Source organism: Pipistrellus kuhlii, unplaced genomic scaffold, assembly GCF_014108245.1.
Source record: "Pipistrellus kuhlii isolate mPipKuh1 unplaced genomic scaffold, mPipKuh1.p scaffold_m20_p_7, whole genome shotgun sequence".
In the NCBI taxonomy this organism is placed as follows: domain Eukaryota; kingdom Metazoa; phylum Chordata; class Mammalia; order Chiroptera; family Vespertilionidae; genus Pipistrellus; species Pipistrellus kuhlii.
Genome location: NW_023425573.1, coordinates 27,919,590 through 27,941,021, shown reverse-complemented (window position 1 = coordinate 27,941,021; position 21,432 = coordinate 27,919,590). Strand labels below are relative to the sequence as shown.

General features: G+C 48.7%; 1 protein-coding gene across 11 annotated transcripts in view; it reads right to left on the bottom strand.

Moving 5' to 3' along the window:
* The window catches only part of AGAP1 (ArfGAP with GTPase domain, ankyrin repeat and PH domain 1), a 396,133-nt gene that overhangs the window by 124,672 nt on the left and 250,029 nt on the right, over positions 1-21,432 (bottom strand). For all 11 annotated transcript variants that reach the window (XM_036420716.2, XM_036420719.2, XM_036420717.2 and 8 more), the window contains one exon: positions 13,403-13,507. In XM_036420716.2, the coding sequence (XP_036276609.1) occupies positions 13,403-13,507 (105 nt within the window). The remainder of the gene's footprint in view (positions 1-13,402; positions 13,508-21,432) is intronic.

Sequence of the window (21,432 nt, the reverse complement as noted above, 5' to 3'; positions counted from 1 at the left end):
GTTAAGGCTTGTAAATAATGAATTCCTCCTTGCATAGTTACTCCTTTAAAAATATCAACTTGCTATAACTTTCTTCTTTAATGCCAATTCTTAACAAATTAAAATACAATAACAGGAGTGTAATTGAGCATTTATTGCTTATGGGCTCTAAAATGAGGCTAATCAGAGAGTGACTAAGCCTCAGCAGGGCTCTTTTAATGGGCACGTTTCAACATACAATAACCAGGACATTTTATTCAGAATTATTATAGAAATCTACCCAGAGCCCGCTCCTTGGGTTTGAACGCGCCGGGGAACACATCTGTCTCGGGCCCAGCATGGGCCAGGGATCTGTTCTCTTGCCTGAGTTATTTAGGCGCTGAAACTTCACAAGAACTAGCTGGAGGGCGGGGATGGCGGAATCAGAATATAACTTTGGCCACTTTATATTTCAAGTCTTCACCGTTTTTAAAAACTGTACTAAAGGCATGTCCTACGCCACGAAGGCCCCTCCAGGCGGAGCTCCGGAAACAGGTGGCGGGAGGGACCCGCGAGAACATGGCTTCCAGCTTCTCCCACGAGGAACGACACTGAGCTTCCTGTTTCTGAAAGAACAAACTCATCTTTTTCATCTCTCCTGGGCCTGGTACCGGAGGAATTAAAGCCACAACCACGAAACCCTGTCCCCCACCCTCTGAAGTGAAGTGGGCTGTGCAGCTGGATGGGTCTGAGGCAGGGACTCCCTGGGTAAAGACAAGACAGCAAGCTCGATTTTGATATGCAAATGCGTGTTCCCTCTCCATGTTCCTTGTAGAAAATGCTGATCGAAGATAAAAGGGGGAAAAACCCTTTAACAAGGCATGAGGGTAATTCAAAGCCAAGTACTTTTAAACAGCACTTAACAAGTCCCCGGGGCCCACTCAAGAGCCAGGCCCCCCAGAGGTGCCATCTCCTGCCCCTCAACAGCTTGAAAAAGTAGTAATTGCAAACCTATTTGCATTTTTCTTCTCAAGTTGTCCATGCTCATCATGTGGATTATTTTTTTTCCAAGCAGGCGCTGGAGCAGAGGGACCCGTCCAGACGCGCGGATGGCTCTGCCGCCATCCCGCGTCCCCCCCATACCCCGGCTCCGCACCTTCGCCATCCCTTGTTTTTCGCATTTCGCTCCTAATTATGTTGCATCTATTGCCGTACACTTAATTAGCTGCATTAATGTGATTTCTTTTCACATAGTCAAGCAATTAAGAGCTATGATTGAGTTTCATTCAATTAGCCTCAACAAACATGCTAATTGATGTCCCAGATGCAAATGAGCTGCAGTGAGAGAAACCTGCTAGCAAGTGAGAAGGAGCCCGGAGTCACAGCTTCCAGCTTGCTGCCACCTCTGTGGGGCTGCCACTAGAAGGGTCGGTCATCAGTGCCTGGGTGCACCAGGTCCCCCTACACGGAGAACTGACGGACAGGCTGCTGTCCAAGGCTGTCCTAAAATCTCACAGTTACCCATCACCAGGACTGGGAGATCGTCAACTGTATACACTGTGCCCCGGCAAGGGAATGGCCCAGAGTCCGTCCACACGTAAGTACAGCAGAAGGCTGCTTAAAAAAACCCCAGCGTTCTCCCCCAAACCACCACGGGGGAGACGCGCATGTCTCCACAGTCTATACAGTGCTCAGTAAATGGCGAGTTCATCTTAGTCAGCTCTGGGGCATCTGGCACTTCAAGTTAAGCGCAGAATACAGCAATCCATCAACAGTCCCTAAAAATACTCTTACTCCATCGATTCGCACTGCCTCCCGTCTGGACGTTACCGGTGGCTGTCTGGTGAAAGATGGTTTGCCCAATGTGTTCACAGGGGCACCGAAGGCAGTTAACCAGGAATTAAAGCCGAACTCCAGAGCACAGACGGCTGGACGGGCATCTCAAAGGCAGACATGCACCGAAGAACTACTCTCTTAGGTACAGGTGGTGCAATCAACAACACTCCATTTTTCATAATTAAGTGGTAGGAAAAATAATGGACACCTTAGTTCCAGTTAGGTTTTCCAGATAACAAATGTGAGAAATTTAATATTTTCCATTCATATGCAATTACCTCGTCTAAGTTAGATAACTTAGGACACAATGACATTTGCTTTGGTCTTTTTACCATGGTTAATCTCATTGATTTTTTTCTTCCTTGCAATATTTACCTTAGTAGTGCTCAAATTGTGGTCCTGTGGAGGATAGGTTATAAATTAAACACTATTTTTAAAAAATTCTAAGACACTATCTGCCTTTTTCACTGTGCTCAAAGTTGCTTTGACTTTGCACAAGTGATGGTGGCTAACCCTGCGGGCTCCTGAGCACAAGTGGGACCAAACTGTGCTCCTTTGCTCATTGCTGTATTCATGGCCACCCTCTTTAAGTACACACAAACAAGAACAGTCTCACTTCAAAATGTTCTCAAGAACTCCCCAGGTCCCTGGCTGGGTAGCTCAGCTGGTTAGAGCATCATCCCAATATGCCAAGTTTTCGGGTTTAATCCCTGGTCAGGGCACACACAAGGATCAACCAATGAATGTATAAATATGTGGAACTACAAATCTTCTCTCTCTCTCCCTCCCTCCTTCCCTTTCTCTCTCTTGCTCTCTCCAATCAATTTATAAAAAGGCACTCCCAAGTTGATTTTTTAAAAATTTCAATGCCTTTTTAGTTTTTAACTTCCTGGGTGGTGACCTGGAAAGCGTCCGAAGGCCAAGGGTTACCTGGCAGAGAAGCGCCTCCCCGGCTGTGTGAGCTTTCACCAAAACAACGTATCGTAACGGACTGAAGGAGGCGCCAGCAGACATGACAACCGGACAGCACAGCGCTACGGAAAAATGCACCTGACAGTACTCTCTCTTCTCACAATTTTCTCTTGGAAAGTATACTATTCACAAAACATCTTATTTATGGAATAACATTATGTAATTGATGGTTTATTATTCCTATTTTAAATTATGTAATTGTTTCAAAATTGCCTGTTTTAATTTAAAAAAAATATATTTTATTGATCCTTCACAGAGAGGAAGGGAGATAGAGAGCTAGAAACATCGATGAGAGAGAGACACCAATCAGCTGCATCCTACACACTCCCCACTGGGGATGTGCCCAAAACCAAGTCACATGCCTTTGACTGGAATTGAATCTGGGACCCCTGAATCCGCAGGCCAATGCTCCATTCACTGAGCCAAACTGGTCAGGGCATCTGTTTTAATTTTTAACATGATAAATATTGACACATAATGAATGCACAGAAACAAAAGCTCTTTTGCTCTTAAGTGCTTCAGTGTTTAAGAGAACTAGCCATGTTGCCTGATGGTCATGGAATAGCCAGGGCTCTGAGTGTGCGACAGTGCACAGATCTGGGCCTCTGTGGAGAAATCAAGAGTGGTCTTCAGACTTGTGTCTTCTGGAGGGAAGGAGTGACTCCTTACTCCCTATTTTCAATATACTTCATGAACACCCAAAGATAAGCAGTAGTTTGTACAAGTTCTATTTTTAAAAACCCTTACTTCTGGGGTAAAAAAAAAAAAAAGAGTAAGCAAGAGACAACATTGTTAGATGTACTGCTATTCCCAAACTCCATTTAATACTGTTTTCAAAGGAAACTAATCTATAAAGATGTACCTAATACCTACCATCCATTCAAGGAGACCCCAGGAATGCTCAAGCCCAGCATTTGTGAATAACGAACACTGGCCTCGTACACAGCCACAGCACAGAGGAAAGAGATGTCCTGAAATCTCTAGGAAAATATTAACTCTGACAGATCTTTCAGGTCAGGCATCTCAAAGGTGCCCATTCCTCCTGCTCTCCAGTGGTGCCGCAGGAGGCAGCACCCGAGTGAAGCGCCCTCTAGAGGAGAAACCACAGCTGACGTTTCACAAGACGGCTGACGGAATTCCAGGGCTTCATTTCTGAGTGGGCTCTGTAAGGATAGAGCTTGTAAACATTAGTCAGTGTGAACTGTGGCCACCACAGGAAGGAGGTGCCTGGCAAACCCAGTTCCCATGGGGCAGAGATCTGATTCTTCATGTAATATGTATTGGGCCTGGTGAGCGTCATGGTGAGATGGCTGGCGCAGCCTCGTGAGGGTCAGTGGGCAGGCTTCACGGACCTATAGCTCCGACCCCACAGCCAAGGCAAGTCCTCCAGCCCGTGTGCTTCCTACAACATGGCTGAAGTCCAACAGTAGCCAGGGTGGGAGGTGGGGGAAGAGATTATTATCATGTAAATCAAAACAGCAGAAAATTACCAACTGCATTATGAATCTCTTTTGCTTCCCTTAAAACATATATATATATATATATATATATATATATATATATATATATATTTGTGTGTGGGTGTGTGTGTATACATATATTGATTTCAGAGAGGAAAGGAGAGAAAGAGAGAGAGACAGAAGCATCAATGATGAGAGAGAAACATTGATCGGCTGCCTCCTGCATGACCCACACTAGGGATCAAGCCCGAAACCTGGGCATGTGCCCTGACAGGGAATCAAATCAAACCAGTGACCTCATGGTTCATAGGGAGACTCTCAACCACTGAGCCATGCCGGCCTCTTTTGCTTAACTATACATCAGGATTAACTTAGTGTCCTGTCTTTCCCTGCAAGAAAGCTTGTCCTCACTGTAGGTTGCAGTGAATATAACCAGCTGTGGCGCACGTGTTGGAACTGAGGCTGCACAAAACGAATGTGTGGGGTACCAACACGGCGTCCTGTCTTCTCAGCCACAGGGCCTCTTACTTCACCTCAACGAACATCAAGGAGCCAGGTCACTTTTAATAATCACAGATGGCTTTAAACAGGTGGATCTTGGAAATGTTGAGTTATACGGGAATTGTTGCCATACTGACACTAGGTCTGTCTGAAGCTCTTTAAAACTTGAGATTCCTGCCCTGCTTGATTCCCAGTAGGGGGTGTGCAGGAGGCAGCTAATCAATGATTCATTCTCATTATTGATGTTTCTACGTCTCTCTCCCTCTCGCTTCCTCTCTAAAATAATAATTAAAAAATATTTAAAAAATATTTAAAAAACAAACAAAACAAAAACCTTGAAATTCCTTGGGATGAATTTGCTGGAGTATGCAACACTTAAAGACAGATGTTTTAAGAGAAAAAATACACATCTGTGTAGAAGAACTAGGCCTGCTCTTCTGCCATGGAGCCCAATGCAGGACAGAAAAATGCCGACTTCAGTTCTTGCCCACCACAAAACTTAAATACTTCTTCTAGTCTTTACACCTTCACCAGCCTATTTAGAAGTCTTATTGTTTATCCCCCATTTCTTCATGCTTTGCTTTTACAGGCAGGATTCTGTTTCCCTAACAATACTGCTCACCAAGGAGGTTTACAATAATATAATCAGGGTCATTCACTCAATGATAGAATGTTCTGGTTTCCTCAACTAAGCAAGTCTACAGAAACACGGTCAGCTTCCTCCTGGCAGGGGCTGGACTTCAGAATGACGGTGTCAGGGGTCCAAGCCCAGACCTTTCAGAGCCATGCGTGCGGAGGACAGACGTCAATGCATCACTCTCGGTCCCCATTTCCACATCTTTAAAAATAAGGGATCATAACAGACCTTGCCTCATGGGGCTGCTGTGACGGTTAACTGAGATAACAGAGGAAGTGCTTGCAATAATGCTGAGCTCTTTCTACAAACCTTAGCTCTGACTACTCTTGTCCAATGGGAATCCTGCAGCGGCTGCCCTCGGACCTTACGTGGGCATTCCTGAGCAGAAGGTGCTGCTCCCACTCTGGGAACAGATTCTGACATGATGAGCCATCAGGGATGCCATGCAGAGCTGTTTTTCACTCCGTAGATTAGGGGAAAATGGTCTGCAAATGCGTGACATTTTCCACTTTTTCTCCCTCTCTCCCCCCGCTCTTTTTTTGTGGGGGGAGGCATGTATATGGTAGTCAGACATTTTTATTGCAAAATGCCGTCTGGAAAAGATGCAAAACAAAATTGCTGAGAAGCAAGGGAGGAAAACGAAGGGGGAAAACAAAAGGCGCCTTCCCTTTGCTTATTGAGTTCAAAGGCATAACAGGCAGCACCCTGCAGCAAATGGGAAGCAACACTAATTTTAAAGCCATAAAGCGCTATCAAGTGCCCTGCGGGGCAGGACTACACTGCAGCTCCCGGCACCTAAATAAGACACGGTTCATTTACTTCGCAGCTTAGCCTAATGTAATCATCAGCGGATTTTAGCCTAGAGTTGTAACAGGCAAATAGCCGCTCGAGGAGGCGGCTCTCCCTGCCATCGAGGGGGCCGAGGCTAGATTGCTGTTGATTAGAAAATTTTTCAGTTTTGACAAGCTCTTAATGAACATAAATCGCACCTTGATTGGTTTCCATTTGGGGCCACGGGCACACCTGAGCAGAGGGCCCCCCCACTTGCCCTTCCTTGCAAGGCCTTAGCAACAAGCGGGCAATCGGGTGACTAGCCAGAGAGGAAAATATTTATAAAATACAATTATGAGAATTCAATTTCTTAGCAGAAGTGTAAGAACACTCCCTCACGACCCCCCACGTCCAGTCTCTCCCACTGAGTTCTTGGTAGTGACTCCCTGTCAGTGGGGAAAATGGATGGTTTTGATTAATTTACCTTTTGCAAGAATTTTCAGCCACAATTGGTAACACTCAGAAGGCCCAAAAATCGGAAAACAAAATGACACAGACGGGGTACAAAGGAAGAATTACCATGCTGCTAAGACAACGTCCCATGGACTCTACTAGATGCTTCAAGACTCAAATTCATAAGCTACACGGCTAACTCTGTGCACTTACGGACGCATACATACACACGGGTACTTCATTTCCTTTAAATCCAGAGAAGTGAGAAGAGAGATGAACTTTGCAATGCAGTAAAAATAGGGTAGGTCAAATCTGAGTTATGTGGTTGTTTAATTTGTAGAGAGATGCAAAGACTTTATTTTTTATTTATTTATTTTTTAAAAATATATTTTATTGATTTTTTTACAGAGAGGAGGAGAGAGGGATAGAGAGCTAGAAACGTCGATCAGCTACCTCTTGCACACCCCCCACTGGGGATGTGCCCGCAACCAATGTACATGCCCTTGACCGGAATCGAACCTGGGACCTTTCAGTCCCTCAGACCGATGCTCTACTACTGAGCCAAACTGGTTTTGGCCCAAGACTTTATTTTGTCTGGTCTCACCTACCTTTATTCACTCTGTGTTATCAAGACAACACACAAACATTTTGGCCCTTTTATCTGTAAATCCTAAATACTTCCCAAACCCCGAGGGCTATATAAAGTCAACGAGGAACTCCTTGAGCAGAAGTATGATTTTGATAGAGAATCTGACCTTTTGGTGTATGTGCAATAATAGGCATCAGCTTTTCAATAGGAACTTTCCTAACGAAACTTGTAGATGGGCCGTGAAGACATTTACATCACCACGGAAGCATCATTCCGTGGGACTGCAGGCATTGGTGTTCGAGAGAAGCAATTTATCACTTTCTCTGAACCCAGTTGGATCAATGCCAAAGTGAATTCCCTGGTCACCCAAAGCTCAGGCCCTGACAGCGCCGCCCCACCCCGGCACTTGGCAAACAGGAACGGCCACCGAGCAAGTGTTTTCATTCCCATGATCACCATTCAGGTGATTCAACTCCATGACCAGACGCAGCACATCTCCCAGCAATACCTCTCGGTCAAGGCCCTGCTAAGGCGGACGCCTTTGAGCTTCAGCCGTCCTCTACTGCTCTCCCGTGTTCTCATTTTCACATGAAAACCTGAGCTCCAAGGAGCTATCTGCACACCCACACTCACAGCAGCAGCGTACACTACAGTGCAGGGGAGGAGGCAGCCACCCGTGCACCCAGAGATGAAATGTGGTCAATACCAGGAGATATCCTTCAGCCTGAGAAGGGAAGGAAATCCTACCGGGCCAGTGAGTGTTGACCTATGAACCAGGAGGTCATGTGCCTAGGTTGTAGAATTGATCCCCCAGTGTGGGGCATACAGGAGGCAGCGATCAATGATTTTCTCTCATCACTGATATTTCTATCTCCCTCTCCCTTCCTCTCTGAAACCAATAAAAATATATTAAAAAAAAAAAAAAAGTTCTAGAGAATGGCTGATCAATAATGTGAATACAGCCAAAACTGGTTTAGCTCAGTGGATAGAGTGTTGGCCTGCGGACTGAAAGGTCTCAGGTTCGATTCCGGTCAAGAGCATGTACTTTGATTGCGGGCACATCCCCAGTAGGGGGTGTGCAGGAGGTAGCTGATTGATGTTTCTCTCTCATAGATGTTTCTAACTCTCTATCCTTCTCCCTTCCTCTCTGTAAAAAAAATCAATAAAATATATTTAAAAAAATAATAATGTGAATACACTTAAAAATAGGTTAGCCCTGGCTGGTTTGGCTCAGTGGTAGAGCGTCGGCCTGCGGACTGAAGGGTCTCGGGTTTGATTCCAATCAAGGGCATGTACTTTGGTTATGGGCAAATCCTCAGTAGGGGGTGTGCAGGAGGCAACTGATTGATGTTTCCCTCTCATCGATGTTTCTAGCTCTCTATCCCTCTCCATTCCTCTGTGTAAAAAAATCAGTAAGGTATATTAAAAAAAAAAAAAAAAAAAAAATATATATATATATATATATATATATGTATATATATATATACACACATATATATATATATTTTTAAGTTCTGGGGAATGGCTGATAATAATGTGAATATACTTAACACTCCTTAAGTGTATACTTAAAAATGGGCTAGCCCTCGCTGGTTTGGCTCAGTGGATGGAGCATTGGTCCATGGACTGAATGGTCCTGGGTTCGATTCTGGTCAAGGGCACATACCTCAGTTGCAGAGTTGCAGGCTTGATTCCGTGAGGGAGGCGACCAATCGATGTGTCTCTCTCACACTGATGTTTCTCTCTCTCTTTTCAACTCTCTCTCTAGAAAAATAAATTTAAAAAAATTAAAAATTGGTCTAGATGGTCAATTGTAAAACAAATGTATGCTACTATATGTATTTTACCACAATTACCCCCCCCCCCCCCCCCCCCCCCCCGCAACAACCTTAAGCTCCTTTCCCCCTTGGAGACCTTCTCCTCCTATAATAAGAATTACCTGGTGGAGTAAGAGAATCAGAGGAAGGACCACTTCCCTATGCAGTGAACAGTATTTGAAACAGGTGATGGGCGGGTTATAGGACGGCAAGTCTGAGAGTTTGGGAGAGACAGGGTTCGGGAAGCCACCTCGGTAAGGGCGACTTCAGATCTCCCTGGGAGGAGGGAAGACGGGGCTTCCGTGGAAGAAGGGAAGCCAGCCCAGCAACCGCACTGCTCACAGCCTCCTCCAGGCCAGCGGGGTGGGGGAGGGGGCAGCGGAAACCACAAGTGCCCAGACCAGGGCCCCTGCTCCTCACCCCGAAGGAGTCACCCGGGGATCGAGGCAGCAGGAGGCATCTTCAGGAGGGAATGTGCTCTGGAGGCCCTGTATGCTCTCCCCAGGCAGATGGAAGCTAACCTATCCTTAGGAAGGCCTAGCTGGGGAGGTGGCTAGTTTTCTCGGTCCCCATCTTACTGGAGTTTTTAAATAAGAGCCTGGACCTCCCACAGTGAGCTTCTGAGGTGCTGCAGGCGCCACGTGACTGGATCCACGTGACCCACAGGTCCTGACCTGTGTGCCAACCACACACTAGCCCTGGGCAGAGTGGGGAGCAGGGGCAAGGACTGGCCCTCCAGTCCTTGGGACAGTGTCTGGGAGTCGGCAGGCCCTCTCCTGGAGGAGGGTGGGAGGCCCACCTGGCCAGCAGCTGCAAATGCCAGAAGCCAGACTGGAAAGGAACACACAGAGCAAGCCCAGCTCCCAGCCCTGTGGCTTATAAAGGGAAACAAGATCAAATCATCCTCCATCAGGATGACTCATGCGGACTGCAGGCGCGTGCCAGAGACGGGACACGTCTGACATCATTCCCAGGAAAAAGGGGAGTGGGAGGGCGCCCTGTCTTCTCAGGGTCCTCAGTCACTCCACCACTCAGAGTTCCTCATCTGGAGATGGGCGCTGTGAACGTGTCCATCTTATTGGCGAGGCTCCAGCTAGCCTGACTCCTGCAAGGTTCTGGGGAGACCAACCAAGACTTTCTCCGAGGGCAGCTCAATGCCCAGCGCCTCCAGAAGCTCGAGGGTCACCTGAGCAGGTGTGAAGCCGGCCAAAGCACCAGGCACAGGTGCTTGTGAATGCTGGATCCCACAGTAAAACGTCCTTATTTTATGTGAGGAGCGAGTACTGTGAATGTCGATGACGAGCCGTGTACAAACAAGAGTTGTTCTCACAGCACCGGCATCTCTGCCTTTTCTCCCTAGAGTTGTTTATTTTCAGAATACTGACTTAGGAAAGGATTGTTTTTGTTAGTTTTGCACCATCAATGAAGTGGATTCTCTGTTTGACATGAAACCTCCTGACATCAGCACTCTGGTGGCAATGCAGAGTTCGAACTGGACTCCATTGATGTGAAAAGAACCCCAAGCATCAACAACATGCAGGATCTAAGGCATCCTGTAGCCGGAATGGAAATGAAGGGTCTTGCAAGAAGGAAAGTCAGGGAGAAAGGACAGGGTCACAGCTGTTTCTGATTCGGGCAACACCGAGGGGAAAAGAACTAGCCGGGCGGGTGTGCCGGCGAGGGGACCCGTCTCCCTGCCACGCCTCCTTAGGAAGAGGCCCGGGACAGCTCTCCTGACCAGGGCGCTGGGCAGACCTTGGCTCCCGGGGGCTGTGACCCGATTCTCACAGGTGCACTGAGGCATCCCACGGCACACACCTTTGTGAGCGGGGACGCAAGCCGTGCCCTCACGGCTGCTCCGTGACAGGGAAGATGAATGGGCGGCGACGCTGAGCTGAGGCGCCCCGAGGTCCGAGCTCTTTCTCATTATCCCTCCACGTTTCCATCAAGGTGTTCCCTGGGGCTCGTAGTTAAGTCCACAGAAGAGGCTGCCCTTCGCCGGCCCCACTGGGACCCAGCCAAGTGTCACAAAGCCACGGCACAGTCATACGTATCCCCCAGGGAAGTCGGGCACCCGGGGCTGTTTCAGGTCTGCGGGAGACAAACTTCCCGGAGACGCAAAAACAGACGCCATGGAGGCGCTGAGGACGTCTTGCTTTTCGCTACTCTGGCCTGACTTAAACGTTTCGGGTTGTCTTTACAAAATCCCAAGTGGAGCTGAGGGAGCAGGTGAGCTGGTGGGTCCTAACGGGAGGGTGACCAACCTGTCCCAGGCAGCCCGGGACTCAGCACCCAAGTCCCGTGGCCTAGGCAGCCCCGGGCACCCTGCCTGGAGCATCTTCGTTATTTTGGGTGAGCTTCCGACCTGCCATCTAAACTGGAGGATAGGCTTTACTTCAGGTAACATCAGCATTTGAGAGAGAGAGAGAGAGAGAGAGAGAGAGAGAGAGAGAGAGAGAGAGAGAGAGAGGGACGAACCTCGTGAACTGGGGTTTTCTGCTAAGTCTTCGTCTGACCACTGCACCCTGTGGCCAAAGTGGGCACCCACTGTGGGAACCACTGACCTTGAGGACAGTGGGGTTAAAAGCCACTGGCACAGCTGCCTCCTATGCCGTGTCGCCTCCTCTCTGCCCACAATGCAGGAGGTGGAAGCAGAATCGGTGAAGGGCGACAACCAAGGCTATACCCTCTCCCCACCTCCCAGTGACTCCCATCATTGTGGACTCAGCCACCCCCCTCAGGCAGCTCTGTGCCTGCGTCTGTGCCTTCAGGCCCGGGACCCTGGCGTGAACTGGATTGCACTCTGAAATGACGTGGCTCCTGCTTGCCATGTGATTATGTAACGAAGCCCCACGGTGCTCCTTTGCCACATTCCAATAATATCCGTGCACACGTATAAAAAGCAAGGATGGGCCTGGCAAACACCGGGCGGCACAAGACAAAGCCGGCGCGGGGGGATTCTGAGGGACTGGCGGTGCTTACATAAGCCAGAGGCCGGGATGAAAGCACGGAGGCGCTGCCCTCCCACCAGCATGTTCTGTGCACACAGCTGCCGCCCCTTTTGTCCTTGGCAGGAAGCGGCCAAGGTCCCTGTGGCCAGGCCTGGGCTTAGCGGGTGACAGCGAGGGGCCTGGAAATGCATCACCACTCAGATCTCATCTTTTACTGCCCAGGGAGGCCGGCAAGAAGAACGTTTTGATTACACTTCTCTCTCCAAATGGCAGAGAGCAACCTGGCCAGCAATCAGACCAGTGGTTCTCAACCTTTCTAATGCCGCGACCCTTTAATACAGTTCCTCGTGTTGTGATGACCCCCAACCATGAAATTATTTTCATTGCTACTTCATAACTGTAATGTTGCTACTGTTATGCATTGTAATGTAAATATCTATGTTTTGGTTCTCAACCTGTGGTTCCTCAATCTGTTTATTTCCAGCTTCTTATCAATAACTGCAATTTTTAAAAAGTGTTTACCTTTTTAAATGAAAAGCTTAACACAGTGATGCAATCAATTAACCAGCTAACGCTGTATATTAGAATCTACACACTTATCTGTATCAAGACAGATGCACATACAAGGTTCATGGAATGTGCTGCTAGGGGACTAACACCCCATCTTCTGCCTTTATCAGGGGTGTCCAAAGAAACCCACCGTGGGTAAAATGTGTGTATTTCCCCCCAATAAGATTACTTCTGTTTTTCATCTCCTATAAATCACCAATAGAATAGATTTTATTAACACAGAGAGAGAAGCTTCTCTTGCCTTAGGAACTGGTATGTGTTCTTATTTTATTGGTTAATCCTCACCCGAGGATATTTTTCCATTGATTTTTTTAGAGGGAGGGGGGGAGAGAGAGAGAGAGAAAGAAACATCTATTGGTTGCTTCCTGCATGCCCTCCAAGGGTATGGGAATCAATCCTGCAACCGAGGTACATGCCCTCGACCAGAATGGAACCCGAGACCTTTGAGTCCACAGGCCGATACTCCAACCACTGAGCCAAACCAGCGAGGGCGTGTATTCTTATTTGACAATAAAAACTGAGTCGCGGATTGCGTCTAACTTATTGTGTCCTCAGCTGCTCAGAGCAAACCCTAGGTTCCCATGCACGTGTACCCTTCTTCTCGGTTCTCAGAGAAATAGTCTCTTCCCCCTTCCTCTTTGACTGACTGATGCCGGTCTTTGTACTCTCATCTGTGCCTTCTACTGAAATTCTTCATCGAATTAATTAGAGAGCCACAGGGAGAGGAAGAGAGAGACGAGTGCGTGGTCTGACATCGTGAGAGACATTATTCATCTCGTGGTGGAGCAGGACCAGAGCTGACTTCAATTCAGAGACGAGGGCTGGATTGCTGTGAGCACCCCCCTCCCCCATGCGCAGTGCCCACGCTGAGGTGGGCTGACACTCACGTGCAGACTGGGGTGATAGGTCAGCACGCCGTTGTCGCACAGGGTGACATACTTCTTCTTCCACTCTTTGTTCAACGACTTGCCGCTTCGCTTCAGCAACATGCCCTGGGAGGAACAGGGAGCCAAGCATAAATTAATAAGGTCTTGTGTGGACTTTAAGACATTTTAAACTTTCATTTTAACTGCCACCTTGAAAGGAAAAAATTACACTTATTTGGTTTTCTCCTCTGTTACATACATCGCATAGATTCAGCCAGATTCCTTTGTGTGGATGTGCCTGTCGAACTTGACATGGTGACACCGACGCGAAAAGACATGACACAAACCGCTGTGAGGGGCTATAGTTACCTTCCTTATTATAATCCCACAGGAATGCATTCAGGAGGACACCTAAATTCTCTTTTCTACAAATGAGACATTAATCGTATTCTTACCTTACCATATTGGCAAATGAGAACATTTTATTTTGAATTTACTAAAAATGAAATTCCATTTGCAAACACAGCGACAGCATTTAACAGATGAATCGTGTGTAATTTACTTGAACCCATTTCTAACAGAATCATATTAGGGGCCCTTTAAAAAGCATTCAAACTTGGACACTCCCACACTGAAGCCCGTTTACTCCAATTTTCCTTCGATGACTGATGAGAATTGATTCTTGTTCTAACTGCCAATTTCCAGCAAAGCTTTGCCTTTCTCTGGGTTAGGAAGTCCAATGGCCAGCACCGACCTCTGCTGGGCCCACGACCTTGACTTCCCACGTTCTTTCCCTTTGGGGTTCATGCCTGCCTTGCTCAGGCAATGTCAGCTTGAGCTTCCATCTCTGGAGTCTCCTACCTCCTGTCCACTGACATTGAGGAGAATGGAAGGCACTCCTTCACTGCCCATGTATGAGCTCACAGGATCATAATTCTGACCGAGAAAGCACTAAAGCTCGTTAACTCACCGGATGGAGGCTGAAGGGACGCTCTGGGTCAAGAAACAGGGTTCGACACCCTGAAGAAGCAGAGGTGCCCCTGAGTGCCCTTGGCACCTGTACCACCTCCTAATTCTGTTACTCCAGGCAAAAAAATCAAGCTAGTGTCCTCATGTGATAATTAAGTTCAAGTTCCAATTAGTTACCAGCTCTGTGACAATACCTTTTTTTTGTTCCAAATGTCACAAATAGAATGGATTGTGAGCTGGTCTGGGACTCTGATCAGCATTTAAATATTGTTTCTGGGGGGAAATATAAAAAAGTTGGAAGTAACTAACAGTGAACCTTTGGTACATCACTTTTTTGCAAGTTCTTATTTTTAAAAAACAAACATGTGGCAAAACGTGGCGCATCCCGTGATTTCCGAGAATCTGAACCACACGTGGCCCCGAGACCAACAAGCGAACAGGCCCCGGGAAACGCCGGCTGCAAACCAAGGGGTGCAATTCCACGGTGTGAACCAGTCAGAGCCCGCGGGACGGGGCGGTCACACTCGTGATGCGATAATAAATGTGCAGTCTCTTCAAATCACTACACTGCCCTCGCAGGGGACTAGGATCTTTAAACTCAGCACTGCTCAGCCTGCCCAGCTCTGCCGTGGGCTCCATACTTCCTCACCCAGGGCAGAGCAAATTCCAACACCACCAGGGCCCGGGTCTGCGGTGTCACTGGTGGCTGATTCAAATGCTGCGAAAGTCAGTGGGGCCCGAAGGACAGCCTGGCACCCAGGAGCCGTATTCCCGCTGTCCACCCTCAGCCAAGCCGGTTTATATCCAACCTCTTCCCCGTCCCCCCAAAGCCTGTGGAAACTGAGCAACAGCCAGCCTGTCCCCAACATCACAGCTGCGCTGAGCCCAGGTGCCAGGTGCCCGCTGGCGTGGTGCCCGACCAGGTCAGAGGCACGCTTCCCTGGATGCCTGAGCACTAACACCAGCTGACGTGTTTCTACACAAGCCACGTTCATCCTCACTCCCCATATGCAGCAGGTCAGGGTAGCAGAGTGACTGCGGTTCCTCGTGACCGACAAGACTGAGCCACAAGGTGAAGTCACCGTTAGCTGATGGGCAGCGCCAGGCCCCGCCATCCTGCCTCTCCCTCCACCGCACTGCACTCCTCTCCTCGGAACACAGGACCCCCCAACGTGCCCGGGGAGGAGAGTGACCCATCGCCCGCCCTGGGACGGGCATTTTACCGACGCGACCACGACAGAGCCTCGCTGCATCGGACGGAGGCCCCATGCGTCTGTCCTCCTGGACTTACAGTTTCTCTCCACGTACCAGGAAAATGGAGAACACTAAGACGGCTCATTTTAAACTCTGAAAGGCTACGTACGGAGCTGCCATCCCACCACCAGCCAGAGGATGACGGAGGCCAGGAGGCCCTTTGGCGGAGACACAGGGCAGTTCCCTTCGGCCTGTGGAAACGGCCCTTGTGATTCTAAGTCTCTGTGATCTCCTGTGACCCAGGGCAAAACTGCACAGAGGAATGTCACAACACATCCATGGTCTGGCCCTCAGATGCCACTTCAGAACATGTTAACACCCATCTCCTGCTTAAGACCGCCCCTGACCAGCCATCACAGTGCAGACGTTAATTATAGTTAATGCTTTAGTTGACTCTCATGTGACTTACATCTGCTTTTAAAACTTCTAAAATCTCAAAACAAGTTTGGGTTCATTGTGAGCCAGGGGATGCTCTAAGAGCCTGGAGTATGAGCCTGCTGCAAGCTGATAGTGGACCCAATGGTCATGGCTAGGATCACCCCCATTTTACAGATGAGGCCATTGAGGCACAGAGAGGTTATGTAACTACCGCCAGCATACACAGCCAGCCTGGTAGCTCCTCTCAAGATGGCTCTCAATGCACCATGCGCTCTGGTATCCGTGCCCTTATATAAAGCATCCCACCCTGACTTGAAAATACACAGACTCACTTACCTAACAGAACCTGAAGGAGTGATGTTACCTACATGGGGCTGGAACCTACAGAAATCCTGGCAGCTTCCCTCTGGGGAGCTTTGACGGATAAAGCTTGCTGTGCTCTGTCCATAGTCCTGAACCACCGAATTAAGAGAAACAGAGTAGGTCCTCGGGTTACGTAGGAGATCTGTTCCTATAGCGAGATGTAACGCGATTTAAGCACCTACGTCACTCACATGGAGCACACACACAGCAGTAATGAAGTGAAACAGTAAAAATATTTAAAAAGAAAGGTAACAATTCCTGACCTTTACTTGTGGTAAATAAATAATCAAAAACATAAAGTACATAGTATGTACATACATCCAAATGACAAAACTTAAAAAAGAAAAAGAAAAAAAGGGAGATGGCAACGTAACCACAAAAAGACATACGTCTAGTCCGACGTATCCTGAGGACTGCCTATAATAAAATAACAGTAACTTATCAAATCGGTAAGTTTTGGGATAGCTCCTAAGGCAACAATGGATTAAAAAAAAAAAAAAAAAAAGCTAGCTAGCATCCCGTCTTGCTGTAATAAAAATAAAAACCACAGGCTTGGCAGCAGCGCTGGCTGAGGCTGGTGAGGACGTAGCTGCAGTGGGGCTGGAGGTGCGTGAGGAAAGTGCTAGCCAAGGCTGGAGACAGAGATGGAGCCGAGTTCTGCTCCGGCTAGCGGAACGGTCCAGACCTGCTGCCCGCGGGGTTGCCCAGCAGCCTGGTGGCTGGCTCCGACAGCCCTGTGGAGAGTTTCCAAGCAGGACCAGGAAAAATGTTTCCAATGAGAAAACCATGCTGGGCTGAACCATGAGAAAAATCGTCTCTGACCCCCAGCTTCTCCTGCCAGGAGAACTGGCCTCAGAATGAAGATCAAATCCAGGGGATGTCAGTAGATGTGATCTCAGAATACAGACCCCGTCGAAGGTCTGGCAGTCGGACCCGCCACCCTGTGAGAACGCAGCAGGATTGAAGGCAGGAAGTCATGGACCCTTCCAGTAGAGAGCTGTGTGTTAGGGATAAGGAGCTGTGGATGGGCTTTTGTCTGATGGAATGGACAGTCATTTGATACAAAGGACACCCACAAGATACTTAAAGGAATTACATGCCACATAGGACTAAAAGGTACAACGTTCAAAATGAATCTCTTCATTTTGGGCCCTGGACCTAAATGTAGCAGGAAGCAGGCTGAGAAAGCCACAGAGATGTGAAAACCGGCCACACCTTATGGAAAAGGAAGGCCGGCCCAGACAGCAGAGCACTGGGCGAAGGAGGATGCCCAGAGCAGGGTGGGACAGAACATGTGCCCCAGGCTCAGAGGTACTGTGGGCTGCAGGTCAACTGTCTGTGTCGGCACTGTGTGTGTGTGTGTGTGTGTGTGTGTGCGCGCGCACATGTGTGCAAGGTAACTCGGTTCTCAAGCTCCTGGCCTTCAGATGAAAGCATCAGAGCTGAGCAGCCTCATCCACACGTGCACCCCATGTAGACAGTGACCCTGAGCTTCCAGTCTCAGCCGGATGCTGGGGTGAGGCTTTGTGAATCTGGAGACGGAAGAAGCCTATCTCCAAAGTTGGCCCTCACAAGCCCACCTCTCGGGAGTGGTCCCGGGCCCTAACTCCACTTAACCAATGAGATGCGGTGAAGTTATGCGGTGACCACTCTAGGCAAGGCCTTCAGAGGCCTGGCTGCTCCTGCTTCTAGGCCTTGAGAGCCCAGCTGACTTGTGAGAGATCGGAGGAGGGTTGTGCTGCAGAGACTGGCACGAGAGAGACCCTGAGATACGCGGAGGGGCACTGAGCTCTCATGTCAGGAGCACGGAACTGCCGCTGACCGGCTGACATCAAACACGTGAGCAAGGAAGTGACCCTGGACGCCCTGCCCTAGAAGGCACCTAGGGGAGCAGACATCCCGATCCTCAGAGATAACGAGGCGGCTACGATTGTACGCCACATGTTCCGGCTTATGACCAGCGACAGGAAACATGACGGCAGGAGAGCAGGTGGTTTTCACCTCCAGACCAACTTCAAAGGTTTAGCATCTTTCACTTTGTTTGCACAGTAAGAGATTTAAGGGCTTTGTGACATCTCAACTATTCCTGGTCTTACTTAGAGATGGCAAATGTGGATCTAACTGCTACCACCTATTTCACCCCCACATTGGAAAGTCTGTAACTTTAATGACCTACAACCAAAATATCAGATTCCAGGCAGGCATTCTAGCTTTTAATTTTAATTTTAATTTTTTTTTTTTCCTCAAGGAACCCTTTCTATGGAAGAGCAAAGAGCAGAATTGTCTTCTGGCTGCAATCTCCTTATTAGTCATGTGTGTTCCTTGCCTAGTCCCAAGAGGTCACTGGAAGCCAAAAGCAATGTGAAGTGTGCAAGCTTTAAATAACTTACAAAGTTAATGTAATGAATGTAAGTGCGATCTGAAATCCATCACTCAGCGCTGGCTCAGCCCCGAGGTGTGATAAAACACCACTCATAAATTTATATTAAAACCCCGCTCGATAGCAATTATTTACCAACAAAGACTTACTGACTGCATCAGGGACGGGGTCTTTACCAGGCGAACCAGCCTGTTAGGCGTTTGAGGGACCAGGTGGTGTTGGCATCTGCTAGCTGGGAGGTCACCGTGACACGGGGAGGGGACACTTAATGGCCAGGGTCCTGCCTGGCAAGAGAGCCACGATGGCCACAGGCTGCTCCACCTAAAGATGGGATCACCAATGGTACATCACCAAGCTCGGGGTCAACAGCTGCTGGAGTCCACGCACCGCTGATGGAAAGCCGAGGGGAGTGTGGGTGGGACTGAGCAGTGAGTGACACCAAGCTGGGGGTGCCAACAGCTGCCTAATTACCACGTTCAAAAGACAGTGGTTTCGCCTTGGCCTGTTTGGCTCAGTAGATAGAGCATCAGTCTGGGGACTGAAGGGCCCCAGGTTTGATTCCTGGTCAGGGCACATGCCTGTGTTGCAGACTCGATCCCCAGTGTGGGATCGTTGATGTTTCTATCTCTCCCTCTCCCTTCCTCTCTGAAATCAATGAAGATATATTTTAATAAAGACAGTGGTTTTTCCATGGCCTAAAATATCCACGTGAGTTCAAACGTGTTGAATGCTTCTCCTTCTAAAGAAACAACACCTGAGGTTGAGGTGGTTCTGTAAGGAACACCTGCTAGTGGCTCCTCAGCACCTTGGGATTCACGTTGACACGTGTCTCGTGACAGCAGGAAAAGGGGTCTCTGAATTTCTAAAATGTAACAGAAAAGCCGGCAGCTTTCACTGAGACCCAGAGTATGAACACCAATCAATGGATTTTCACATTTGCATTTAATCCCCCCCCCCTTTTTTTGTTATTGTTGTTAATCCTCACTCGAGGATATTTTTCCATTGATTTTTAGAGACAGTAGAAGAGAGAAGGAGAGATTCACAGAGAGAAACATCAATGTGAGAGATACACAGATTGATTGCTTCCCACACCACATCCTAACCAGGACTGGGGGTGGAGCCTGCAACCGAGGTACATGTCCTTGATTGGAGTCGAACATGGGACCCTTCAGTCTACAGGTCAATGCTCTATCCACTGAGCAAAACCAGCTAGGGCTGCATTTTCCACTTTTATTCTAATCAATATTTCCCCTGTATCATGTGTTTAACCTGTGGTTTGCTGATATTGACTTAAAACACACACACACACACACACACACACACACCAAGAAAAGCATATTTAGGGGGTGGTAGGTGGGTGGAAGTTGGGGAAGCAGAAGGGGTGTTGGTCCAAGGAGCAGGGACACGCTGCCCGTCTCTGGCTCCCTGTGGTAAAAGGTCCATCTGGGCATCTCTCCTAGTTCCCGCTCCTGCAGAATGAAAACGCACAAGCAGGTACCTGCTCCCTCATTACGCTGAGGTTAAGCAGTGCCCTTGCACATAACAAATACACGTTAAAACAAATACACGTTAAAAGAACATGCCTGGGCCCAAGGGAGTGGAAATTCACCAATGAAGTGACCTTCTGGGGGCAGAGTCTGCACAGAGGCCTCCTGGCAGCCCGCCCTCACCTCCGCAGGGGACCAGGGGACGAGTGCTGGCGTCAGCAAACCCCGTGAAGTGTCAGATGCCTAGTCCAGGCCTGCACTCATTCCCTTACCAGCTCTCCACGCCCGTCCCTCCACTACAGACCCCTAGAGTCAGTAATCCCACAGCCTGCTCCGGCTGGCCTGTGGGCCAAATCTCACCTTCTGCCTCTTTTTGCAAATAAACTTTAATTGAAACACTGCGGCATTCAACTGTACGTATGGCTGCATTCACCCTGCCCATGGTGGGGCCGTGGCTACAGGAAAGGCCAGGTGACTTGCAAAGCTCAAAACACTTGCTATCTGGCCCTTTACAGAAGACTGTGGGCCCAGCTCTAGGATCTGAGACTATGCACAGGCAACCAGCAGCCATCACTTGATTTAAAACTGGCAAATTCTATTCTTTCTCCCTGAAATGCCCTTCTTGTATCATTCATGCCTGCCGTCCTGAGCTGCAGTCATGGGCTCGGGCTTCCCCAGCCTTTACTGAACAGGCACCGTCGGACCCTTAGGTAACGGCTGTCAGGGGCTGAATTCCATCCTCTGGATCCCCACATTGAAGTCTAATCCCCAGCACTTCAGACTGTGGCTGTATTTGAGGATGGTGCCTTTACAGACACCTCATTATGGTTACATGAGGCCCTAACCCAGTGTGACTGGTGTCCCTATAAGAAAAGACCAGGATACAGACACACAGAAGGAAGGTGATGCAGAGACACAGGGAGAAGACAGGACTGGCACTTCCCACCTCTAGGCCTGTGAGACAATTCACCTCTGTGGTGTCAGCCTCCAGGCCACGGTGGTTGCTATGGCAGCTGGAGCAGATGAACAGGAGGTGCTGGAACAGGTGGAAACTGCTGTAGCTCAGAGGTCCCCTCCCTCAGCACCCCTGTGGCCCCCAGCCCAGGTGGTCTCACCACACAGGCCCTCCAGGCCACCAGATCATACTCCTATCTTCCCCACTCTCTCAAGTCCTCACTTCTCCTTCCCTCTCTGGGTAACTCATTGGCACCTCAAATCCG